The sequence below is a fragment of the Erythrolamprus reginae genome, chromosome 1, assembly GCF_031021105.1.
Source record: "Erythrolamprus reginae isolate rEryReg1 chromosome 1, rEryReg1.hap1, whole genome shotgun sequence".
NCBI lineage: Eukaryota > Metazoa > Chordata > Lepidosauria > Squamata > Dipsadidae > Erythrolamprus > Erythrolamprus reginae.
In genome coordinates this window covers 241,615,428-241,643,171 of record NC_091950.1, presented here as the reverse complement: position 1 = coordinate 241,643,171, position 27,744 = coordinate 241,615,428, and the positions used below count along the sequence as shown (strand labels likewise).

The 27,744-nt window shown below is 42.8% G+C and overlaps 1 protein-coding gene across 1 annotated transcript; it reads right to left on the bottom strand.

The window, feature by feature from the left end:
• Positions 1-10,388: 10,388 nt before the first annotated feature.
• Positions 10,389-27,490, bottom strand: LOC139156709 (beclin 1-associated autophagy-related key regulator-like). Its single transcript, XM_070732654.1, has 3 exons — positions 27,454-27,490; positions 25,183-25,264; positions 10,389-15,589 (listed from the first exon to the last, which is right to left on the bottom strand). The coding sequence occupies exons 2-3, from the start codon at positions 25,250-25,252 to the stop codon at positions 15,396-15,398; spliced, it is 264 nt and encodes an 87-aa protein (XP_070588755.1). The 5' UTR covers positions 25,253-25,264; positions 27,454-27,490; the 3' UTR covers positions 10,389-15,395.
• Between the last annotated feature and the right edge of the window lie 254 nt (positions 27,491-27,744).

Below are 27,744 nucleotides of genomic sequence, written 5' to 3'. Positions count from 1 at the left end.
CCGCCCGCCCGGCCGCTGTTTGCCGCTCGCCTGTCCGCCGCTCGCCGCTCACCTGTTCACCCGCCCGCCCGGCCGCCGTTTGCCGCTCGAGAGCAAGAGGGGGAGAGATAGAGAAAGAGAGAGAAGGAAAGAAAGAGATGAGAGAGGGAGGAAGAGAGTGTGAGAGAGGAAGAAGCAAGATAGAGAAAGAGAGAGAGAAAGAAAGATGAGAAAGGAAGGAAGACAGTGAGAGAGAGGAAGAAAGAGAGAGAGAGAAGAGTGGAAGGAAGAGAGAGAGAAATGATAGAAAAAAGGGGAGGAAAAAATAGAAATGAGAAAATGATTGAAGCAGAGAATGACAGGAAAGAAAGAGAAAGAGACAGGGAAGTGACTCTTGGTGATGACGTATGACGTTATCGGGTGGGAAAAACCGTGGTATAGCAAAAAAACCGTGGAGTATTTTTTAATTAATATTTTCTGAAAAATCGTAGTGTGGCGTTTCGCGAAGATCGAGATCGCGAAAATCGAGGGATCACTGTACATCAGTAGTTAAGTATGGCCATAAAATTAACAAAGATAATTCCTCAGGAAAAAAGGGGGGGGCATATTTGACCAGGAGGATTGCCATTAAGCCAACTTGAAAGTGAAGAGGAAAACATACAAAAGTAAACTTCCGGCCTGATAACATGTATATATTCTCAACAAAAGCTTTAATAAGCAAATTTTACTATGTAAGGTGTAGAACATAGCTCACTATGTTCCACCTGCCATAACAGTTTATATTAACACTGTCAACCCTTATTAAAGCATGAGAGCAATTATTTATTTATTTATTTTAAATTGAGGGTAAGGGAGCAGCATGAGGCTATATTTACTTACCGCCCAATAACCTAATTGCTATTTTCAATGTGGTAAAGAAACATATGCCAGACCTGTCTGCCAAACAGCTTCTTAGGTCCCTATTCCACAGTGCTTCAAAGAAAGGCCAAGATATATTTCTGCACAGTGCTCTCGGTAGGAGATCCTTACATAGGAAGAAACAAATCCTTTATATTCAGCATCACTGTTCCAAAGGAAGTGCAGAGATTTATAATGTTTGATAAAAGTGTAATAAAGATTAGCAGCCTCCCAAGTAGCAGAAAACCCTCATCATTTGTTGTAATGTTTCTTCTAAACCCGCTTACGAGTAGAAGCCAAGGTTTTAACTGCAAAGCTGCTGTCAGAAGCCAGCTAAGTCCCCTGAAGCTATGATGAACCAAAGGGGCAAGGTCTATAGTAATGTTACAGTCTTTTGATCACTACAAGCCATTCTCACTGGCAAAGCAGTCTTTCCATAGATCCAGTTGCTCAAACACCACCTAACCTGGTTTCATGGCTACTATCCCTGATTGTTATTGTCCCTCTTGTGAGAAAATGCCATAGGAGGGCGCCATTATCCACTGGGTATGAAAGAACTGTTATCAAATGGTAGTGAGACCGGGCTGCTGAAAAGCATTTCCGAATATGAATTTTTTAATCCCCATACCATTTCTATGTCCACCACATTATGGCTCAATTATATATCTCGTTCGAACCAATGCTCATAACTCTTTGGCCTACCCCAATATTTAACTGGCGTACAGGAGCCTTATTTCTCCAGATTTGTGTACACTAAAAATTGCCTTAAAGGGATGCTCACATTGCCCTGTGGAATTGGGGGGGGGCAGAGGGGGGGAGTTTGCCCCCCCCCGCTGTAATATCACAACCCATGTGTTGTGCCCCCCCAGTAAATCAGTTTAATTTCAGATTAATTCATTTTAAGCTCACTCCATTCAAATATACTAACTTAATAAATTAAACCATTTTCATAATTCATTAAGTACAATCCATTCCCATATCCTGACTTAATAACCTAAATCATTTTTTACAAATCACTTTATGTTCAACCAAATCCAATATAATTGTTTCAATAAATTAACTCGTTTTAATTCATTCCCCCTAGGATCAATTCATTCAAGTATACTAGCTTAAATTAAATTAGATCATTTTGATTCAATCATTTATGCTCAATCAATTAAAGTCTACTGACTTAAATCGATTAAATTTTAATAATTCAATTCAAGCTCAATTTCCCTATGCTGACTTAATAAATTAAATTGTTTTTACAAATCTTTGGAACATAGAATATCAGTTGGAAGGAACTTCAAATGTAATCTGACCCATTCTTTGCTCAAGCAGGAGACTCCATGCCCCTTCAGATAGATATCCCATCTCTTTTGAAAGCATCCATTGATGTAGCACCTACAGCTTGGAATTTGTGTCACATCCCTGTAGGGAAGGTACAGCATGGGAGCATTGTATATTAAGAGCTATGATTCCAGCCCTATATAAAATCCTCTATCCACATGACATAAGAGTAGAGCTCTTTATATCCTGCTTAACATGAAGCAATACTCCAAGATGCCAAAATTAATGCCCCAACCATATTAGCAATATATTATTCAAGTTGAATAATCACGAAGTTTAGCTATTTTAGCACAATGTATTATCTGGCAGTGTGGATGCCCTAGATCTCACCCCCCAAGTGCCTGATGAGTTCCAAATACCCACATGATTGCAGCTATTAAAACAACAATAGATTCTCCCCCCCCCCGCCATCCAAATATATACATATATATATATTTCTTAAACAAACCAGTGAGGGGTGGGGGGCAACAGATAAAACTTGTCCTCTGAGAATGTGCACTTCAGAAAAGGGGAACATTTGCAGATCCTTCAATCTGCATCTCTCCTGTCCTCTCCCGTCTCCATCGGATCTCTAGCCTGACACTCCAATGAAAGTGAGAAATCCACCGCGTAGCTTGCATCCAGTGTAAGCAATGTTTTTTACCTACACTTAGGAGGGCGGGGCGCGCCAGCATGCCCAAGGCAGACTCCCGCCCCCCATCCCCACGAAAGGAAACTCAGGCGCGGCGCGCCATGCCGGGAACAGAGCAAGTGCGAGTAGCCCGCCACGCTGTACCAACCCCGGCGCCGCGCAAAGCGTCATGACCCCGAAATCGGCTGCAAAAACAAACCACGTGGAGGAAGGGAGAAAGTCCTCTCCGCTGCTGTCGCCCACTCCCTAGCGCTCGCCCAGGCTGCCCCACACCAAAATGCTCCAGGCGCGTAGCCAGCTGGGCCGTCAGGGCCCTGGATCACCTGCCCGGGCGGAACACAGGCCCCGAACCACGAACCCAGCAGGCAAGCCGTCAAAGCCCCTGCGCACTCCGCCGCTACATACACAAGGTTGGGGGGGGCGCCGACCCACGCCAGCCATCTGACCACCTCCCCCCTTTCCCAAGCAAGCAAACCGGGCGGGAGAAAGGTGAATGTTCGATGTTCTTGTAGGCGCCGTTCTGCGCGCTGCCGGCAATGAAGGAGAGGCGATCCAACGAAGGAGGCGAGCTCCGTTTTGTGGCGAGCTCGGGGGCAACAGAAGCGGGGGGGGGGGCAAGCAAGCCCTGATAAAGGGGTTGCGCCCCGCCCCTCGGCTTTCCCAGAATGCCCGAGCGGCCACTGATTGCTCTGGGGCGTTCCCGCGCTATCGCGGGGAACGCCCCCCAGCTGATGGGGGAGCTGAGTTGGTTCCTGCCATTGGCAATTTTCGGCCAGGCGTTATTTCGCCCGGCCTCTCATTTATCCTACAACATAGGAAACATTGGCTGTTTTTCCATAGTAAAAAATAAAGTTTTGGAAGAAATAGAAACATTGATGACCATGTTGTTGTTTTTAATTCTCACTCTTCAGAGGTGGGTTCCTACCAGTTTGGACCACTTCAATAGAACCATTAGTAACTTTGCGGTCTGGGTCGCTGGAATTGGCACTGACCCACGCCTGCCACCCCCCCAAGTCAGTTCTCTTGGCGACACCATAGGCGTGTAACATGCACCCACCCGCCCATGTAGTATGTCCCTGGGTGAATCAGCAGTAGAAGAATCTAGAATCCACCCCTGAAAAAAATACATCACAAAATAAAAGCACCAGATCATAAACTTCTCATCTCCAAACACTTCTCATAAATTGGTTGTTCGTCATGGTAAGGAAAAGACTTAGCAAAGTGTATTTTTTGAGCCAAAAAGCTCAGTGGAGATATTGAATTTATACATCCCCAAACAGAAATAACCCCAGTGGGCTTCTCAAATATTCTGCATGAATTGAAATGGTAAAGGCTTATCTACCAGCAAGGACTAGGGCTATAACACTATAGTAATATTGTGCCCCAATATAATGTTCTCCAATGAATTAGTTTTAATGGACCGCGCTTGATAACAAACTAACTGAAAAACTTTTAGGCTTGTAATGTGTTATAAAAAAATCCCTTTCATCAAATATTTCATTGTCAATAAAATCTGAAAAAAGGACAGTCCTGGTTCAGGGCAAGATTAGTGCAAAGGAATTCTCTGCAAATATTAAATTTGCAGGCTCAAAAGGCTTCTGTGCTTGCCCCGAAGCCTAAGAATTCTATTATGGTTCATTGCTGCTAAAAGATTTATTACAGCTTGCTGACAAAGATTAAGAATAAATGAACATTGGCTTAATCCAGTAAACAAGTCTTAAAACAACAATGGCCTATGATTCTTTATCTAAAACCAGGATCCATTTTGATGGTTAATCACTGAAATAATATGCTAGACTGGGGTTTTCCATTGCTACAAATCTCAGAGCAAGTATAATTTCATAGCCCTGTCAGCACTTTCCTTCCAACGTCTGCTGTGTTTAATCAATAAATGTCTTCCCTTCTTGTGATTTTTCTTCAGTAGCTGTTCAGTTGATTGGTGGGAAACAGCTAAGTCGGGGAAAAAAGTCATAAGTCATAGGATGCTACAGCTGTAGCATCCTATGACTTAGTTATACAGTGGTACCTCGAGATACGAGTTTAATTCGTTCCGGACCTGGGCTCTTAAGTCGAGCAGCTCTTATCTCGAACGACTTTTCCCCATAGGAATTAATGTAAATAATTTTAATTGGTTCCAACCCTCAAAAAACTCACAAAGTTAGTCTAAATTATGCAGAAAGACATGTTTTAAATGAAGAAATGTACATGTACATATAAATGAATAATGAAGTTTCTTTCACTTAACTTGTAAACTTTCTTAAACTTTTAAATTTACATATGTTCAACTTCTCTGCCACCCAATCCTGTAGGACAGAGGTCCCCAACCCTTTTTGCACCAGGGACCGGCTTTAAGCGATCAAGAGAGGAATGGGTGAATGAATGGACAGAGGGTGGGAAGGAAGGAAAGAGGGAAGGGACAGGAACAGAGGAAGGAAGCAAGGAAACTTATGAAAGGGGAGAGTAAGAGAGGAATGAGTGAAGGGAGGGAGGGAGGGAAGAAGAAAGAAAAGAAGAAATAGAGGAAGGGAAGGTAAAAGAGAGAAAGAAAAAGAGCAAGAAAGAAAGCAAGAAAGAAAGAAAGAAAGAAAGAAAGAAAGGGGGAAGGGACAGGAACAGAGGAAGGAAGCAAGGAAACTTATGAAAGGGGAGAGTAAGAGAGGAATGAGTGAAGGGAGGGAGGGAGGGAAGAAGGTGGGAAGGAGAAAGAAAAGAAGAAATAGAGGAAGGGAAGGTAAAAGAGAGAAAGAAAAAGAGCAAGAAAGAAAGCTGCAAGCACCCCCCCAGCCCCCCAGGCCGGCTGCAACCTTTTAAAACACGCGCGCCGCTTCGCAGCTGTCTCCTGAAGCCGAACGCGGAAGTTAGCGTTTGGCTTCAGGAGACAGCTCCTTGGCGCTTGTATCTCGAATTTGGGCTTGTAAGTAGAACAAAAATATCTCTCCCCTCCCAGCTCTTATCTCGAGTTGCTCTTAAGTAGAGCAGCTCTTATGTCGGGGTTCCACTGTACAGTGAACTTCCACCTAGCCCAGCTTTTCCTACACTACTGTTTTCCAGAAATTATTGTGGAAAAAATACTGGAAAAGACACATTGATTTGGGGATAGCATTATGACATTCAAAATTCATATGATCTTAATGGTAGTGGGGATTAAGTGTTTGACTTAAAAAAACTACCTATGTTGGATGATTGTGTGGAGATTCAAAATCTACCCCACTGTGGATTTTACAATTGGCCCTAAAATTTGGGTGAGCTTCAGTAGCATTTGTGGAAGTTTGGGGACCTGTGACTATATAGTCAAAACTCTCCCTTCCCTTTGTACAGGTGTATGATATCATGTAGAGGTATATATGAAGTGATGAGACTTTACATGTCACAATTGCCATCTGGATGGTTTTAATACCCTTCCTATGCAGATCTCAACAGACTTGGTTAAAATAGAGAACGCTTTTTGTTAAAACAGTACATAAGTACTTTTCTAAAAAGGAAAGTATAGGCATACATGTAGATACAAACTATAATTGAAACTGAAAGGATGAGAAGTTGAAGAAAGGTTTTGGAATGTTGTTGTCATATAAAGTCGTGTCTGTGAAATTGCCAGAAGTCAAGTTCAACTTTATCTTATACAGTACTCAATTTGGGATGAAAAATTAATATTATGCATGCAACTCTGGCAAATAGCAAATAATACTGATAGCATTTTGATTTTTTAATTTTCAAACAATAGACAATCATTTTAATTATATAAACAATTACTGCATTGAAATGATATACTATCATGTGTTACAACATTGCAATTTTTTTTAAAAAATCAATTTTAATTTCATTTTTTTTACCCACAGACTTTTCTTTGAAGTCAATATTCCTGTATTTTGCAAGCTAAATTATATAGCAACAAGTGTAACATTTGTCAGCTTTATTGCAAGTCAAATTCCATATATTTCTTTTAATCTATAACATCTGATGAAATTAGTACATGACATAATGCAAATTAGAATCTAAAGTTAAGTCTTAATCTCCATTTCACCAAACTGAGTAAAATGTACCTAATTTCTCAACCTTTCTTCTTCCTTGCATTGATCACTTGGAATGAATTAATAGACCTTCAGTGGTTCATACACACAATTTGAGAACATCTACTTTAACGTTTAAAATTGCAGGATAGTTCTGGTCATGCACATATTCTAGGATAAGGTAATGGTGTCATGAGTGAGCTGAGGTTCAGCATTCACTTTTAAAAAGTGATTATCTCCGAGACTGCCTTCTGCCACACGAATCCCAGCGACCGGTGAGGTCCCACAGAGTTGGCCTCCTTAGGGTCCCGTCGACCAAACAATGTAGAACCTTCTCTGTGGGAGCCCCGGCCCTCTGGAATCAACTCCCCCCAGAGATTTGCACTGCCCCCTCCCTTCTTGCCTTCTGAAAGAGCTTAAAAACTCATCTTCGCCGCCAGGCTTGGGACTTTTAGATCTTCCCCTGATCACTGAATGCCTTAAGTATGACTGCTGAATGTTTGGTTAATAAGTTAATTGTTTGGTTAATTTTTTTCTTTTAATTGTTTTTAAATTGTAGTATTAATTGGATTACATTATTGTTCTGTTTTTATATATGCTGTGAGCCGCCCTGAGTCCTCTGAGAGGGGCGGCATACAAATCCAAACAAACAAACAAACAAACAAACAAACAAACAAACAAATAAAATCACAGCAGTAATTTTAAAATTAAAAAAATATTGCAGGGGAATATTTAAAAATAAACGAACAAGGCATTTCTTTTTTTTCTTGTACTTTCAAAATAGCCTGATGCTAAATTATTTTGGCAGCAGGGTATGTTGAGGTTTCATAACATCGCACTTCCCAGAGGCTAGAATCCTTCAGGTTATAACTTGGATTTAGTTACATAATCTTTAGTGAGCTCTTTGATTTAAACGTGAAGATGTACACTCCAGGGATTATTTTCACATGCCTTCCCTACCGGTTCGCAAATGTGAGCACGGGCCTAACCCTAACCATCCCAAGCATGTGCTTTACTCGCACGCGAGCCTTCCATTCATGCACCCACCCTAAAAAATGTGGACAAATAGGACAGCATAGAGCTGGGGCGGTTCGGTGGATGAACTGGTCCGAACTTGCTGAATAAACACCTCTAGTACATTCCACTTTTTTAAAAAACTTCCATTTTTTTTTTCCTCTGGCTTGTGTGGTGATTCAGGATGGCTCATTAAAAATGGATTTAAAGGATGGACTTTAGAATTGTTCTTGATGAATGTTTCAGTACTGCCAGCATGCCTGTAATCAATATATTCTGATTCTAGGCAATCGATTTATGAGTTGTCTGTTGTTAAATGAATTGTCTACAATATGTATTTCAATAAAGCATACAATAAAACATACAAATGTGCAGTTATTTTCTCAAAGAAGTATTATCCTTCTTGTGTCCTTCCTTTAAAAAGCAGTTTAACAGAGATGTTGTTTTTTTTAAAAAAATCAAAGAATAGCTTCTTCACCATTTGAGCCGGGGTGGTGCAGCAGGTAGAGTGCAGTACTGCAGGCCACTAAAGATGACTGTAGATCTGCAGGTCAGTTGTTCAAATCTCATCACTGGCTCAAGGTTGACTCAGCCTTCCATCTTTCCGAGGAGGGTAAAATGAGGACCCAGATTGTGGGGGCAATATGCTAGCTCAGTTAAAAAGTGCTTTTGCTAACATGTTGTAAGCCGCCCTGAGTCTAAGGAGAAGGGCGGCATAAAAAAATTGAATGAATAAAATAAATAAATAAAATAAATAAATTGCAATTCTAATCTCCGGGGGGAGTTGGTTCCAGAGGGCCGGGGCTGCCACAGAGAAGGCTCTTCCCCTGGGGCCTGCCAAATGACATTGTTTAGTAAGAAATGATGGGAAAACTCTGTGGCCTGGAAAAGCAAAACAAAAAGAGTAGGGATGCCTCCTTCAGAACCTGAATCTGTGGAAGAAGAAGAGCTGGAACTGGAGAAGATTGAGGGAGCTTTGGAAGAATGTGGAGAGGAGCCGGCCAAGGCAACCCAGGTAACCAGGTAAGGTAACCAGGCATCCTGCTTTTAGTGGGACAGTCCCGCTTTTTAGGAATTTTTCCCGTGTCCGTTGTTTTTAAAAGGTCCCGCTTTTTTCGGGTGGCCAGTTTGCAGAAGCACGCTCGCTTGTCCCGGCTTTGCAGTGCCCCACCGCTGCCGTCATGAGGCCCCTCGCCCATACAACCCTCCTGCTGCTGGGCTTGCTGCAAGCAGGCAAGCTGACCCAAGCAGCCTCCGCACCCCAAACTGATGGGCCAAATCTGTCCTGATGCTGCGGAACCCACAACTCCCGCTGCAGTCTCCCTCCAGCCCTCCAAGCCCTCCAATGATGCCTACAAGACAGGGGCCCTGCCGACGCCATCGAAGTCACCACCCTCCAGCAGCTATGTCTTCATGGGGAAGAACAGGCAAGCTTTTTTGAGCGTTTTGAGTTTTGTCAGTCATCCATCTCTTCCTCCCATGGCATTTAAAATAACAACAGCAACAATAATGAAGAACATGAGGTGGGGTGGGGTACTAGGAAGGCCCAAGGGAGACATCCTTAGACATTACATAAGCTCCAGCAGCTCTAGCCATAGCAAATATGCCAAATGTCTTGCAAATGCAAAGAGGTGAGTGATACAAGACAAGGACTTTCATTTAATTTCAATTATATATATATTGTTTTTTTCTGTTGGATTACCCTGGTATATTGAAGGAACGTCACAGCTCCTTTTTGCCTCTAGGCCCAACCCAGGGCCATTTCAAGGCAGTTAATTTATTCATAGCCAACAAACTATGTTTTATATGTATCACATGTTTTTGCTGAATTTTTAAAATTAAGGGAGACGAGGATAGCGCTATTTCAGCCTTGTTATGGCCTCATCAGCTAGCCATACCCTTACTGCCTTACAAGGCAGAAGCCCCAGGATCAAATCACAGTAAGAGTATGGCTAGCTGGTGAGGCCAGAACAAGACCGAAATAGCGCTATCCTAGTAATAAAATAGTAACAAAGAGTAAAATTCTACAGTACAATGGATAAGAATAAGTAAAAAATAAAACCCAGGATAAATAATATTCAATCATCCCTCATTCATACTATTGGCCAGAGCGAAACTATCGCTCATGGCCCCCAGCAACTTGAATTAAATTGTCCATTTAATCCACAGCTGCAAACTGGGAAGGAGAGACTGCATGTAAGCCTTCAGCATGCTTTCTGCAGCCTCCAGAACCCTCCAAATTGATCGAGTCAAAATGTGCCCCGTTCTGATCGTTAGATTTATATCCTGCTTTTTAATTTTAGATCTCAAAGAGATCATCTTTCCATTTTTTTCTTACAATAGCAAACCTGTGAAGGATCATTCATAATCCTTGTCCTAACACCTTACGCATTATATCCCACTGGCTACAGTACATGTAATAAAGGGGAGGGTTTTGATTATGACCATCATCTTATAACACACAAACAAATCCTAATGCATCCTTGATTTAATTTGTTCCTCCTAATCCCACCCACCCACCCACCCAAGTAATGGATGTCGAAGGGCAGTCCATCCAGCAGTAAACCTAACAGTGTCCTGTAAGAAACGGGCTCACTATCACCCACCACCCCATCATTCCTGCCTTGTTACCTGTTCGGCTTTGGATTCACTGTCCCAGTCATAGTTATTAACAAGCGAGGCACAAGCCCTGAATGAAGGGGTAGGTCAAAGGGGACAATTTGAAGACAAAAAACAGATTACATTATGTCAAACCAATTAACAACATTGAAAAGCCCACAGTCCAACAAGGTCTAATGCTGTAGCCTGCCTTGACTTTTGACTTTCTTTTTATTATAAATATATCTCTTGTCATCATTAACCCTCCCACAACTTTTTTGTAAAGTTATTTCTGAACTTGTTTTCCTTTGGGCCCCCTCTTGGTCTCAGATAAAGGCTTTCTCCTACGTTATACCGCCTCTAGTTTCTATCTCTGACCTGTGGTCTTGATCCCCAGGAGGTGGACTTTAAAAAAATAATAGAATAGATTTCTGAAGAAGTCTGATTCCAAAAGCAGCCCAATGTCAAAACTTTGCATTGAGCAATCCAATGAATTTTAGCTTTTGCTTTCTAGAAGAATGATGTGGACTCATCCTGTAATGAACAATGAAAACATTGTTGGTTTATATAACATAAATAGAACTGTTTGTTGAGAGAGAGCAATCCTTTGGCTGGTGTCTGAAGCTTGAGTTGTATACAAACCTCACATATCGCAGAAAGCTTCAAAAGCACACACATATATAAGCAAACTTTGTGTTCTAAGGGCACGTGCTATAGAAGCCTCTTTAGAAAATACTCTGTCATTGTTCGTGTAGTGTCAAGTATATGCCCTGTGCAAACACGAGTCATGAGTTCCCACGCCAAGGGTTTGGATTCAACAATTCTTCCCTCTGTATTCCCTCTATGACAAGGAAGAGACTGGACAGCCACTTATCAGAAACAGTATAGGCAGGATATCCTGTTGGGACTAGATTACCTACAAGGTCCCTTTAAAGTCTGTTATTCTTTATCTGTATCTGGGCTTTCACTCTGCAGAAGTGAAAATTGGGACTTTGAAGAAGTAGGGTGAATAGGGTATTGGTGCTTTCAAATTTTGGTATTGGAGAATGATTGCTGGAAATGTCATGAAAACAAGAGCCGAGGGGGTGCAGAGGTAAGAATGCAGCATTGCAGGCTGACTCTGCCAACTGCCAGGAGTTCGATCCTAACCGGCTTATGACAGACTCAGTGTTTCATCTTTCCAAGATCAGTAAAATGAAGACCATCTCGGTTGGTCTAACTCATGGGAAGTTCAAAGAGTCATATTCCTGACACATTATTTGAACACCTGGTTCTCTTGAGAAATTCCTGATGCTGGGAAAAATAGAGAGAAAGAAAACAGAATGACTAACATCAAGGTAGGTGGACATGATTACTGCAGTGATGTGTGCGCTGTTGAAAGACCTGAAGGGCAATAGTGGTGACAGATCATCCTGGAGAAAATCTATCTACAGGTAGTCCTCGACTTACAATCATTTGTTCACAATCATTCAAAGTTACAGTGGCCCTGGAAAAAAAAGTAACTTAGAACCAGTCCTCGGACTTACAACTGTTGCAGCATCCTTGCTGTTATACAACCAAAATTCAGATGCTAGGCAACTGTCATGTTTACAATAGTTGCAGTACCCCATAGACCTGTGATTGCAATTTATGGCCTGCCTACGGTCACTTCCAGCAAGCAAAGTCACTGGGGAATCCAGATTCAATTAAGGTAATTAGCTGAATGGCTTTGGAAATATAAGGCTATCAGGTGCAAGTCATTTAATAACCGCATCGCTTAGCAACGGAAGTTCTGGTTCCAGTTCTGGTTACAATTCGAAGCTACCAGTATGTGGTCCCTTAGAGTCAACGAATAACTTAATAGCTTACCGTAATCAAAATCCTAATGCAATTCTACTCTCATTTCCACTATTATTTTTACTGTCAAAGTGATTGGTAAACCCTGAATTGTTGGCAGGAATTTGAGGAGTGGTGCCCGAAAGATCAAGATAACCATGACTACATAATTAATTCCTACTTAATTCTGACATGCATTGTGTCAAAAAGGGCAAGGTTTCGATCATGCAGTTGTTGTAGATGCCATCTTTGACTGGGTTCCAGTATAGAATCAAACATATTGAACATCTTGAAAAAATAAAGATGGGATGAATCATGAGATTCAGTTCCCACAATGAAATATAGTATCAATATGCCTCAATCCAGAGGATATAATCCTGATAACTGGGTAAGAAACCAAATAGCTTAGTACATGCTGTAAAGGATGATCCTCCTCTGTTTTCTCTATCCTTTAAGAACATAATGGAGACATCTTCATGGGCCTCTAAATGCCTCACAAATTGCCATGGCAAGATTGCACAAAGCAGCCTTAAGAACATAAGAAAATAAGAAGAGCCATGCTGAATGAGGCCAAAGCCCATCGAGTCCAGCATTCTGTGTCACACAGTGGCCCACCAATTGTCCATAGGGATCTTGAGCAGAAAGAGAAGGCAAGACCTTCCCAACAAATGGATGGTACCCAAGGGAATCCTGCCTGCCTCAACCAACATACAAGTTGCACATGGACATCTGTTTCAATAACCACTGATACACTTGGCATCCATGCATCTGTCTAATCCTGCCTTGAAGCTATCAAGGCTGACAGCTGTCACGACCTCTTCTGGAAGTGAATTCCATAAACCAACGACCCTCTGGGTGAAGAAATATTTCCCTTGATTTGTCCTCACTTTCTTACCTATGAGCTTTAGGGAGTGCCCCCTTGTCCTAGTATTGTGTGGTAGAGAAAATATTTTTTCTACAGCACCATAGTTCAAAGGCCTCAACTGCTCAGCTTTTCTAATGGTCCAGCTTTCACAGCCATATATTGCAACTGGGAAAACAATTTATGGTAATTTCTAAATACTTCATTAAGGCTCGACCCATATCCCACCTAAACTTCTTCTGAGTCCCCTTTGTGCAACTCACACCATTAAATGAAAAATGGTTATACAGGTATTTCTATCAATGCCAATTTTTAACTCTACCATGTTACATATTCAGTGGCAACCCATTTAATCTGGTTAAACCAAGAGATGAAATAGTAATTCCTTCCCACCACATCCTTAGATCAGTCAGCCTTTCAGCCTTCCTTCCTTCCTTCCTTCCTTCCTTCCTTCCTTCCTTCCTATCTATCTATCTATCTATCTATCTATCTATCTATCTATCTATCTATCGGATTTATATGCTGCTCCTCTCTGAGGACTCGGTGTGTCTTACAACATATAAAAGAACAATTTAAATATCCTAAATCAATTTTAAAATTAAACTAATTGGTCTAAAATCCCAGTTTCTTAAAAATCAATCACTCTCATTCAAACAATCAAACATACATTTCATTCATCACCCAGGGGCTAGTATCTAATGGCCCCAGGCCTGTTGGCACCATCATTATCATCATCAATTATCTCAATCAAATCCTCTTCCTGATGGTTCTAGATGCACATAATCACACTAACTAGCATTTTGGAATTACCAAGTGAACCCTGACACACTTCCTTGCATCACTAGCTCCTTCTTCATTGGAAAACCAGGCAGCAGTAGCTTCAAGGTGGACACTGTATACAATGTCCGCAGGTGTGTTCTCCATTGCTAGATGTCCACATTGAGTTCTATGATGGAAAATCTTGATCTGTCCTACCCCCCAATTGCTTATGCAACACAACTGATTGTAGCACTAGTTAATCCTATGCATGGCTGAATTTATTCTGGCCTAAATCTAATTCTCAGAGTTAGCTGATTCAGTTGACTGGCTCTTTCGTGCTGTTCTTGTATCACACTCACCTTCCTCCTACTGACCTGGGTAAGTGTGTCATAGGAGAACGCCGATCAAGTAACACACAGCTGTATTTGTCAGGGGACATAATACCTGATCACGAGTAAAATTTCTTTTCTTTTCCAAAGAGGCCCAGCCTCGCCATGGAAACAGAAATAATAAAGGAGAACAACTATACCTATAACTACAGCACAACTATACCTATATAGTTGAATAGAAATAATAAAGGAGAACAACTATAGCTATAACTACAATTCTGGGAGTTGAAGTCCAGATATCTTCAATTTGCTAAGGTTGGGAAACACTGGTATAGGAGATATAGGAGAGCAATAGGACAGTCGGTGGAAGGCACTCTAGTGCACTTATGCCCGCCCCTTACTGACCTCTTAGGAATCTGGAAATAGGAATCTGGAAATAACTATAGACATTTCCAGATTCCTAAGAGGTCAGTAAGGGGCAGGCATAAGTGCATAAGTGAATTCTGGGAGTTGAAGTCAAAATATCTTCAGGTTGCCAAGGTTGGGAAACACTATCCTTTACCATTTTTCATTTCATTTCATTTCATTTCATTTCATTCATCCATTCATCCATTTGATTTGATTTGTATGCCGCCCCTCTCCGCAGACTTGGGGCGGCAAACAACAGTAAAAAGATAATGTAAACAAATCTAATATTAAAAGTAATTTTAAAAACCCCAATTAAAAAAAACCCAGTTATTCCAACTCTGCCATCCATCCAAGGGATCAGTTGACTCATTCCAAACAATAAGGTACTTGCTAAACCATATAACTAATATTGCATGGTACTAAAGCTTCCAAATATCCTAAACCAGTAATGAATTCTCAATCTAATCATCTCGGTGTTTTGAGGAAAAACTACTATAAAAAGGGGAGAATACAAATTAAAAAGATACTTCAATTTAAAGGAGTAAATTCAATTGGTTTCAGTGAGGCTTATTTTCAAATAGCCATAGAGGAGAACATCTCAATTCAATGCATCGTTACAGCCTTCTGGTTTTTTACCCCTCGTTACAAATATAAATACTATGAAAGTGAACCACTTCCTGAATATATGGTGAACCACATCAGCCACACTCCTCCTCCTCCTCACCTCATCCCGATTTTCACTTCCTCAATAGGGAATATAACAGAGTTCATTCCAGGACATGTGACCGCCGGAGATCTGCCAGATGTTCATGATGGCTTCTCAAGTCATAGTTCTTCTTCTCCACTAGCTCTCCAAGACGGCGGTTGTGCCTCTGGATTTTCTCCTTTTTGTCCTGGTGGCGCTGAGCCCTTCTGTAAAGTTTCTGGTTCTCATCTTTAATCCTAAGAAGCCACTCTGAATCTAGAACGACAAAAGCAGAAGTAAATCTTTGGAAGACCCTCAAAATGGAACAGCTGATTACTCCAATGGATAATGCCTGAGTAAATTATATTAGTTGGATACACAAAATTATACACTGTTATCATTAGTAGAAATATACAATGTCTGTGAAATAAAGTAGTGTCTGGGATCTAGTGCTGCTGTGGAGCTCTTGACCACACAATCAGGAGGTTTTGAGTTTCATCCTAGGTAGAGGCAATTGTAGGGTCTTCTGCTTAGGGAGGGATTTGGACTAGATGACCTGCAAGGTCCTTCCAACTCTGTTAAATCTGTTAGAATCTCCAAGCAGGATTAAATCTTAAATCCACAGCACAGCATTTTAGGATGTCAATGTCATCTTGTCCCACCTAACTTATCACATTTTTTTTATTTTAAAAAAAAACAGAGTTTGACATGCTGTAAGGCTAAACAGCCACCTCCAGCATTATTTTGATCTGGAGTAAAATGTCTAGGCCCAATAGAGCCTCCTAGAAAAGAAAAACAAAGCCAGCTGTAGCCCAGTATTTGGTTTGCATGGCTACTCAACATTCCTCCCACTAATCAAAAGAAAATTTGGCAGAAGTAATAGGAAGTTGTTAAGATTTCATGGTAGACAACATTCATATATCTGGGTTATTGGATTACTCTTCTGTTGGAATTATCCCAACATGCCTTAAGTATGACTGCTGAATGTTTGGTTAATAAGTTAATTGTTTGGTTAATTTTTCTCTTTTAACTGTTTTTAAATTGTAGTATTAATTGGATTACATTATTGTTTTGTTTTTATATATGCTGTGAGCCTCCCCGAGTCCTCAGAGAGGGGCGGCATACAAATCCAATAAAATAAAATAAATAAATAATAAATAAAATTTTAGCTGCTGATCTAGAGAGAACTGGCGAGAGATTGATGTTCAGCCTGTTTTGGACACTTGTTGAAATAGCAATTCATTAGTGCTTTTTTGATCCGTAGTTGTTACTGCATTCCCAAGAAGTGACTATGGTAATACAATTCTGCCATGACAACAGCCACAACCCTTCTTGAGTAGGTTGGGCAGAGATGGTTATCTATATCTTGGTTACATCTCAAGATCCTGACCTTTAAATCCTTAAGTACCACAGAGCTTAATTATTTGAGGGACCACTGCCACATCACACAAATCAGTAGTAGAAGTTTTGAAGAGGTCTCACTTTCAAAGGTTAATCTACAGTATATGGTACCTAGAAGAGGGTGCTGGGCTTCTCTCAAGCTATGGAGTGTCCTCTCTAGGGAGAGGCTTGAGCTGTAAAGCACCAGTATTTTAAAAACACAGTTTTTTTCAAGGAGGCATCTCTATTCATTAACTGTTTTTTTAATTTTAGTGATTTTGATGGTACAGTTTAATCTGGTATTTTTGTTTTAAATGTGTGCTACTCTTAAGACTTAAATAAGTAGAAAAGCAAGGAATAAATTTAATAAATTAACAAATTACAATTAAAAGAATGAAAGAGGTATCCACCACCTAATAGTATTCTTCAACCCAAGCAGACAAATGCTAGGCTGAGAATGCATGTGCCTTGGAATTCTTGCTCTGTAGTTTTAAGATTTCACTATTAAAATACAGATAATTCCTAAAAGGTTATATACATTTTAATGTATTATTAATGTGAAAGAACATAAAAACAAGAAATATTGTATCGCTGTCAAATACCGTATTTTTTGGACTATAAGAAGCACCGGTGTATTAAAATGGGGCGCAAAAAATGGGGCACAGAGAGGGTTCGGGAAACTTGCAGAGTGCTCCTGGGGCCGCGGGAAGGCAAAAATGGGGTGCGCAGAGGGTTTGGAATGTCACGCTGTGGATTGACAGCCTCCAAAGACATTAAGAAACATCCTGTAGTTAAATGGTTAACTCTGTTTGTTAATGTAGCTCCTCCCTTTTCTGTGATGTAACACTGCTTTGCTCACTTCCTCCTCGAGCAGGAAGAGAAGCAGAAGCCATTACTCTTTTCTTTTTTTTTCTTACTAGCTAAGATGTAAGACGTGTTTTCATGCCACTCCGGCAAAACTTATTTTTCCTACTTTTTACAATAAAAGTTTATTTCATTTTTATAATGAGTGCTCGTAGCTTTAATCCATCGACCTCCGGGAAGCCTCACTTCAGTTTTAACAGGCTGAGCTCTCTCCGTGAGTTCCACTTCCCGACATGGAAGACCTGCAGTGTTTTACTACGGTCTGGAGGAAGGCAAAAACATAGTTTTTGCAAAAACTGGCCCATTTTTCACCTGGTTTTTTCCCCACAAAGATCCCCAGGAGCACTTTGCAGGCCTCCTAAACTCTCTGTGGAGGTGGAAGCTTCAGGAGGCCAAAAATGGCTGTATTCGGTGTATAAAACACACCGACATTTCCACCCTCTTTTGTGGGGAGAAAACTTGCATCTTCTACTCCAAAAAATATGGTAATTCTCTTTGGCCTATGTTCTGCCTGGCTAAGGGCAATTAGCCACCTTTGAGTTCAGAATGATTTCAAACACATGGCAAGGAAATTCAGACAGTCTCTTTTATATTCATAGGCTTGAAAAAACACAAAAACCAATGACTGCTTCATTAATCCCCAGAGGTGATAGTTACTCATACCAACAGTTCATTTGAAGTTGAGGCGTGTGCCAAACCAAAGGAGAAATTTATGGAGCAATAAAACCAGGGTTTCACACTCCAAACCTCACAGCCCTTTCCGGCTTAAGTGTGTCAAGAGTTCACAGACGTTCCGAAACAGAAAGCAGCCCCATGCTGTTCAATCTTCTTTCTCCTTCCAAATACGCTAACGATAAACACCCATGCCCAGCACGCCAAAATAGGCGTTGATTGCTTACCTGAACGCCTCTTCTCGTACGGTGAGCGGGTACAGCAGTCACATGGGTTGCTCATGTCCAATCCGGTGGAACTGAGCCTAGTGTTAAAAAAGCTTGCCGGATCCGCCCCTTCCCCAGAATTCGCGAATCCATAGACTAGGCTCAGCTGTGAAGCTCTGTAGTGTTCAACTCTTATTGTTAGAGGAAAAAAGGATTATAGAAAGGTAAGGAAGACACATACAAGGGCGGGAAGTGACTGCTGTACCCGCTCACCGTACGAGAAGAGGCGTTCAGGTAAGCAATCAACGCCTATTCTCCGTACTGAAGGAGCGGGTCCAGCAGTCACATGGGACATACCCAATAGATGGTCCCTAGGGAGGGATTAGATTGCTATCGTGTGAGATAACGGATTGGAGTACCCTTCTGCCGAAGGCAGCGTCCGCTGAAGCGTAAGCATCAATCTTGTAGTGCCTGATGAAGGAATTTGGCGAGGCCCAAGTGGCTGCTTTGCAGACCTCCTCCAACGGGGCTTGAGTCGCCCAAGCGGCCGAGGTGGCTGCGCTTCTGGTGGAATGCGCTGTGATGTTCCTTGGAACTGAGAGGGAGGCCGATTCATAGGCCTTAGATATAGTCCCTCTGATCCAACGGCCTATTACTGTTGAAGACACTTTGGCCCCCATGACTCTGGGGTGATAGGCTATAAACAGTGCTTCTGACCTCCGAAAGGGTCCTGTGCGTTGGATATAGATTCTCAGCGCTCTAATAAGATCCAGAGTGTGCCATCTAATTGCCAAGGGATGGTCTCGTTGGAGGCAGAAGGAAGGTAGGACAATATCCTGAGTTCTGTGGAACATGGAACTGACCTTGGGTAAGAAGGTAGGGTCCAGTCGCAAGACTACCTTGTCCTGATGGAACTGACAAAGGTCCTGCCTGATTGAGAGGGCAGCCAGCTCCGAAATGCGTCGAGCAGAGGTAATAGCCACCAGGAATGCTACCTTAAAGGATAAGTACCTTAGGGACGCTGATTTTAGGGGTTCGTATGGAGCCTGCGTGAGGGAATGGAGAACCCGAGGCAAATCCCAAGATGGATACCTGTGGACCTTGGAAGGTCTGAGGTTGGCTATGCCCTTGAGAAACTCCTGAACCTCTGGAAAGGATCGGAGAGGCTGTCTGCGGGGGCCCCCTAGGACAGATGAAATGGCTGCCAGATGACGCCGGAGGGTGCTGGTAGAAAGTCCTTTATGGAAGCCTTGCATAAGGAAGGAGATGATTCTGTGTATGGGAATGCACAGAGGGGAGAGGCCTTCCTGAAGACACCACTGGTGAAACTTGGACCACGTGTGGTCGTAGATTCGATTGGTCGAACTCCTTCTGGCCTTTAAAATGACCTCCGCTGTATCGGGGTCATGACCACGCAGTTCTAAGTCTCTCCTGATAACAGCCAGGCGGTGAGGTGGAACCACTCCGGGTCTGGATGGAATGAGGCCCCCTGCCGCAGCATATCCCCCGAAACGGGGAGTCGCCAGGGGTCCTGGACGGACAACTGTTGGAGATCCGCGAACCAGGGTCGGCGGGGCCAATGAGGGGCGATTAAGATTACTCGGGCCCTCTCGGTGAGGACCTTGTGAATCACGTCCGGGAGAATTGGAATTGGAGGAAAGGCGTAAAGTAGGCCTGGCGGCCATGGGCTCCGGAGGGCATTGATTGCTTCCGCTCCCGGGGATGGAAATCTGGAAAAGAAGCGAGGGAGTTGGGCGTTCGCATTGGTCGCGAAGAGATCCAGAATAGGTAGGCCGAATCTGAGGCAGATCTGATGGAACAGGTCCTGATGGAGGTTCCACTCTCCTGGGTCTATCGTTGCTCGAGATAGCCAATCCGCCTGGACGTTGAGGCTCCCCGAGATGTGGTCGGCTAGGAGCGACCGAAGATGTTTTTCCGCCCAGAGGCCTAACTTGAGGGCCTCCCTCATGAGAGCCTTGGATCTCGTGCCCCCCTGTCTGCAGATATGGCTTTTTGTGGCAATGTTGTCGGTGAGAATGAGAACGTGCCGGTTGGGAATGCGAGGAGAGAAATGTTTCAGAGCCAGGGAAACGGCTCTTAATTCTAGCCAATTGATTGGCCTGGAAGCTTCCTCCGGGGACCACGTGCCCTGGGCTATCATCCCCTGGGCGTGGGCGCCCCATCCCGATAGACTGGCATCTGTGGTGATGACAAATTGATCCGGGCACCTGAACGGGGATCCTTTGTCCATGGCCGGAGACTTCCACCACTTGAAGGATCTGCGAACACTTGGTGGAATGCCAATGCGACGATTTGAGTTGCTGTGCCCCGATCTCTGAAAGGGTAATAGGAGCCACTGAAGTTCCCTAGCATGAAGGCGAGCCCAGGGAATGATGCCTATGCATGACACCATCTTCCCCAAAAGGGAAGACAGAGTTACTATGGATACTGAAGGTTTGGATAAAATGTTGGAAATTAACTCCCCTATACTGAATTTTCTCTCGGGAGAGAGAAAAACCTGGGAGGATTCTGAATTAATAATGGAACCCAGGTGTAAGATGGATGTGGAAGGTTGGAGATGACTTTTATCAAAGTTGATGGAAAATCCATGGTCCTGAAGGACTGACATGGTGACAGACAGGTCTGATTTCACTTTCTCTAGGGAGTTCCCATGAATCAAAATATCATCAAGATAACATAAAATGTGGATGGGAGACGCCCGGATATGGGCCGCCAGGGACCCCAAGAGCTTTGTAAAGACCCGAGGGGCCGAGGAAAGGCCAAATGGCATTGCCCTATACTGGAAATGCCTACCTTGAAAGGAAAAACGTAAAAATTTTCTGTGGCACTTGGCTATAGGAATGTGAAGGTAGGCCTCAGTGAGGTCTAAAGAGACCATGAAATCTCCCGTGTGGATGGCGGCCAAAATAGAAGATAAGGAGTGCATCTTAAACTTCCTATATTTGATGAATAGGTTCAGCTTCTTTAAATCCAAAATAGCTCTCCAACCTCCGGAGGACTTTGGCACCATAAATAGGATGGAGTAAAATCCTAGGCCCTTCTGACCGGAAGGGACCGGTTGAATGGCTCTGATTGACAATAAATGAGAAATGGCCTCCTCCATACGGTTACAATCTGAGGAGGACCTGGGAGAAGGGCAGGAAATAAAACGTTTCGGGGGAGGAGAAACAAATTCTAACAGAAGGCCTGTTTGAACGGTGTCAATGACCCAGGGGTCCTTGGAGGTGAGACGCCAATTAGGGGCGAAATGGGCTAGACGACCCCCTATGGGAATTGAGGAAAAATTACCATCTAGGTTTTTTTGAAGCCCTGTTAGAAGACGCTCCCCTTTGGAAGCGAAAACCTCTGCCCCTGGAGTTCCTACCTTGGGAACGAAAGCGGGGGGAATACTGACCTGGAGATCTCTGATAGGAAGCCGCTTGATCTGGCTGGCGCCCTGGGCGACGAAAGGACTGCGTTTTGGTAGCCTTTTTGGTGGTTGGGCCCAAGACTTTCTTCTTGTCCGTGGTTTCCGTGAGGAGTGGATCCAGAAGATCACCGAAAAGAAGGTCGCGCTTTAAGGGACCCTGGGATAACTGCCACTTCTGGCGTACTCCCGCTTGCCAAGGGCGAATCCATAGGAGTCTTCTTGCCGTTGTAGAAGCTGCAATAGACTTGGCAGAAAATCTAGTAGATTGCAAGGTGGCATCAGCCACGTACTGGGCAGCTGCAAAGACCTTGTTGAAGTCTTGTTGACCTCTCAAGTCATCGGGAGGAATATGCTGTTGTAGTTGGCGAAGCCACAGAAGCATGGCTCTGGAGAAAAAGGAAGCTGCTGCAGAACTTTTAATGGCCCAGGAATCTGCGGTGAATCCTCTTTTGAGCATTTGTTCAATCCGCTTGTCCTCTGGGCGGAGGACTTCCTCTGCTTCGCCTGGCACAGCCGCTGCCGAGTGAAGGATCTTGACAGGTTCATCCGGTTTAGGAAAGGAGAGGAGCTCTTCATAGGAAGAGGAAAGTTTGTACAATTTTCTGTCCTTGGTGGAGGGATTAAGGCCAGAGGCTGGGAAATCCCACTGTTTAAGTAAGGCATCTTTAAACAATTTAGGCATAGGAATTACCTCGTTATCCTCCTGTTCCTCTGTGAAGTAAGGTAAGTTCTCCTCCGGGGGATCAGTGGAAGTGGAGGCTTGTTTCTCCTGGGCCGCTAATCCCGTAGAAATTCTAGCTTTGAGGAGGAGAGATTTGAACAATTGAGAAGGAAAAATAGTAATTGGAGAAGGAACCTTTAATTGGGATTCCTCATCATCTGAGAGGCCTTGAAAAGGATCCTCATCATCCTCCAAATCCTCATATTCGTCCTGAGAGGAATCTGAATCCTCCTGAATAGGAGCTCTGACCGCTGGGGAGGAACCCAAGGGGCGGGAGGGACGAGGAGGAGGAGGAGGTAAGGAAAGCTCATTGATGGTAGAGAGTTTGGCATCAATGGCCTTGGACAACACAGAAAAAATAGATTGGAACTCAGGAGGTAAACTAGAAATATCAGCAGGAATGGCAGAAGAATCCCTAAAGGCCTGGGAGGATCCTGGCTGGGGGGAATCTTCAATAATATCTGGTTCCTCTGGACCTATGCCCCATAGATTAGGTTGGGGTCTGTCTAGGTTAGGCTCATCCAGAGATAACACAGGGACCCCAGAAGGAGGTAGACTAGAAGCCTCTGGGGGGTCTTGACTACTGAGTACTTGGGCCTGTACTTTCAAACGTTTTGCTGATTTATCATGGATTCTTTGTAGGGCTAGGTCCCTTCTCTTCTCGGCCCTGGTGACCTTGGTCGAGGGGCGGGCCCCTGGAGAAGAGGAGGAAAAGGCCTGGGGGATACTAGTAATTTCATCGCCTGTAGGCCTGGCCTCTCTGGGACCTTTAGTTGTGCCTCTCTTGGGAAAGGTAGCCATAGTCTGACAATTAACAGAAGACAAGGCTGAGCCAATAACTGAATAATTAAGGAGAAGAATTTCAAGTACTTCCCAAGAGGAATGGATCCTGCTTCGAGGCCTCGAAGCTGCTGAGACTTGAGGGCAATCTGGGCAAACCCAGAGTTCGTGTCCCCAGATCCAGCGGGGCCCAGCCTCCCTAAACTTTTTAATTAAGTAAACCAAGGCACTCTGGTTGGAGGCTTAGCCGGTGGAGAATTAAGCCTGGGCGTCCCAAGGCCCGCTCCGGGATCCACGCGGTGGACTGAGGCCTACGCGGCTGGCAGAAGGCCAACACGAGAGGCCTAATTTTTAAAAATGGGCGCGAAGGCCTTCGCGCCTAAAACTCGCTCCGAAATAGGATTTTTAAAGGGGAAGCGATCGACTAAGTCCAGGAGACTAGAAAGGCGTCTCACTCCGCAGGAGGTATATTAAAGCCCTTTAATCATATTACAATAATGAATCAATAAATCAATACTTGCACCGAGACCTCCAGGCCAAAGGATTAAAGGAATCCACAAGCGGCAGCGGGAATCGTACACGGCAAAACCGCCGGGGGAAAACGAAACCGCAACTTCTCCAAAGGAAAAAAGCCGAGCCTCAAACGGCTGGCGCTATCCGTGCAAGTAAATAATAATGGTAAAACAATTCTTACTACTTTGAAGGAAAGGATCGAAGGGAAGGTGTTAGAATGTTGAACGAGCTATCACAATACAACCGCAGGATATGCGAACTGAGCGAATTCTGGGGAAGGGGCGGATCCGGCAAGCTTTTTTAACACTAGGCTCAGTTCCACCGGATTGGACATGAGCAACCCATGTGACTGCTGGACCCGCTCCTTCAGTACGGAGAACCTTCCTTATTTATCGGATTCTCAGCAGTGTAATTAACCCCTGAAAAGCTGCACTCCTTTTTGGTGCCTGCACAACTGTTCCCTTCGTCCCAGGATGCTGCGCACGTGGGGATTCAAGATATCTTCCCCTTCATCCATGATATCTTCCCCTTCTGAGTCCAAGGACTCTCTAGCTGGGGAACCAACTGGTGGGCTGGCTGCATCCATTCCCGTCTGACTCTTCCCCCCCCCCCCACATTGCCTTACCCCGGCTAGTGATTCATCTTCACTGTCTGAGGTAGTTGGCAACCAAACAGGTCTTCTATAAACAGAGGACTCCCACAGATCCACATCAAAATCCCCAGCTACAGGAGCTGGCCTAGAGCCAACAACAACAGCCTACAACATTGATTTTCAAATTATGTTCTTGCTCTGATCCTGTTATGTATCAAAATGCTGCACATTACCCAAATCATTCTGGAAGCTCACTTGAGGGTACATTAAATACTAGGTAGGCCTATCCGGCTAATCAACTACATATATTTAAATATGCACCCAATGTTTAAATGTAGGGGGAGGGTGATCAACTGTTTTTTAACCTTTTATAGTGAGTGTTTTTATTATCTGTAAGCTGCCCAGAGTCACTGAGAGTAAATGGGTGGCCATATAAATCTTCTAAATAAATAAATAAAATAAACAGCACAGGAGTGCAAAGGGAAATTTGAAATATAAAGGCAATAACCTTCTACGGAGAGGGGCGGCATACAAATCTAATAAATAAATAAATAAATAAATAATAAATAAATTTACTCCTTTTATCAAAATAGCTTTGATAAGATAATGAAACTGATTAAATTAACTTTGTACAAATATTGGATAAGATATGGATACAGAAAAGGAATGTCATAACAGGAATCTGCAAAGACTTCTACAACCATCACTTACTTTTTGCTATTTCTTCATTTTCTTTGCATATTGTTTGCTTCAGCTGCTCGATTCTCATCTTGCAAGACATTATTTTCCATCTCTGAAAATAAAAGAACATCTATTAGGATCTTTGCACTGCAAATACATCTATAAAAGAACATCTATTAGGATCTTTGCACTGCAAATACATCTATAAAAGAACATCTATTAGGATCTCTGTAAACATTTTTTGCATTCTTAAAAAAACATTTTGGCCAAGGTAAACAGATGGCTAACTCCATTTCTAAAATCCATTCAGTTCAATCAACAACCCAGAAGCTGCTGAGGCCATTGCAAAAGGAAAGTGCAGTAATTAGGATGCCCCAGATTTATCTTTAAATTTGGCATCACAATTAACCATCTATGCTTTGGTTTTGCCAGCATTTTAATTTTACCTTCATTTCAGAAGAGAGTAACACAACAGAATGATTGACACTTCAAACAAATTGTCTAATGCATGTTACAGATTTTGATTATCTGCTAGTTCTTTAGGCACTTTCTCAGAAGTAGAAAGTTTATCTAGGCCAAGCTGCAGTGATCCTCAAATAACAAAGTAAAAAAGAAAAGTTAAAGGAATCCTTGCAGATATTATTCTGTTAGTTATTGCCAATTATAAGGGATGGTGTTCAACTCTATTTCAAGGCCATTCAAGCTCTAAAGACATTTTTGCGGTCATGTGGCCAATATGATGTCATAGATGGCTGTTACTTTCCCACCAAAGTGGAATCCCAGCGACTGGTTAGGCCCCACAGAGTTGGCTTTCTCCAGATCCCGTTGGCCAGACAATGTCGTCTGGCGGGGCCAAGGGGAAGAGCCTTCTCTGTGGTGGCCCCGGCCCTATGGAATCAGCTCCCTCCAGAGATTCGCATTGCCCCCACCCTCCTCGCCTTTTGCAAGAGTCTTAAGACTCATTTATGTCACCAGGCACAGGGCAATTAGATGAAGCCCCCCTCCCCCCATTTACTAAATCTGATGAGTAGTTGTGAATGAATTGGCTGATTGATTTTAATATATTGGAATTTTAATTTCTAATTTTTTAATTAATTAGATTTGTTGTTGCATTGTTTATATTGTGTCTTGCGAACCGCCCTGAGTCTTCGGAGAAGGGTGGCATACAAATCTAATTAATAGTAACAACAACAACAACAACAACATTTATCTACTAGCATTTGCATGCTTTTGAACTGCTAGGTTGGCAGGAGCTGGGATGAGGACGGGAGCTCAACCACTGAGCCACTGTGCTGTCCCCTCAAATAACAATGGCAGTCAAATCCTTACAAAAAGTTCTATATCTACCATATTTTTCAGAGTATAAGATGCAACTTTCCCCCCACTAAAAATGGGTGACAATTTAGGTACGTCTTATAGACCAAATACGGGTGTTTTGGGCCTCTCGAACCCTCCGTGAGTCACGTTTTCACCCTCCCCAGCTCCTAGATGCACTCTGCAGTGCTCCACATGGCCTGTTTTCATAAAAAACTGGGCTGTTTTGGGGTTCCCAAGCCCTCCACGCATCAAACTTTCACCCTCCCTGGCCTCCAGAAACACTCTGCAGGCCAAAACTGGGACAATGTTTTGTAAAAATGGGCTGTGTGTGTGCTTCTGGGGATCTGGAAGGGTGAAAACGCAACATGCAGAGGTGAAAAACTATTTTTTTCTTGTTTTCCTCCTGTAAATTTAGGTGCGTCTTATAGTCTGATAAAATATGATATATCAGACAGGGGCAAAAAGTTCTATATCAGGGGAGCTAAGTGCTAATTTCAATAGGCACAAATCTTATATAAAAAGGAAGAGCAGCTGATATCCTTTAAAAAATATCCGACTATTGTACTATTTAATAACTGTGTACAAAATGATTTGAGTTTAAAATAAATAGCTTCAAACTTACTGAAAGCATTCCAGAAATACTATAACCCTCCTGGAGATGTATTATACTTGAAACCACCTTGTTTTGAGGGCAGGCTTGAAGGGAAAGCAATTCTGAGCTATGAACACTTTTGGAATGCCTGGAGTAGATTCAGTACTTGGTAAAGTCAGAACACTATTCTGATATTCCTGAAGAGATTTATTTGAATATTAATCAAATACATTTATAAGATACAATAAGCATTTGCTCATTTGTGCTGAAATTCAGTTATTTCCAACAATATGGGCATCACTACATACCGTATAAGAGAGCACCATGAATAACAACACTAAGGAAAACTAGTTGAAATGAAATATGAAGTGAAAGAATTCTTCAACACTCACCAATTGATCTGCTATCCGCTTCCCCTCTATAGCTTTTAACAACCCATTTAAAAAGTGGATGAGTGGAAAAAGAAATTGAATATTAACTGGCAACCAGAAATATACTTTATTTATTAAGATACATTACATTGATTGTATATTAACATCAGCTTAAATAAATAAAGTGAAATAGAATGAATTAGGACTTACTGAGACTGGAATTCATGCTGTTTCTTTCTAAGGTGCTTTAATCTCTCTTTTTTTCAGAAAACCTAGAAAAGAATAACATTGAAATGTGTTTCCCAATAAATA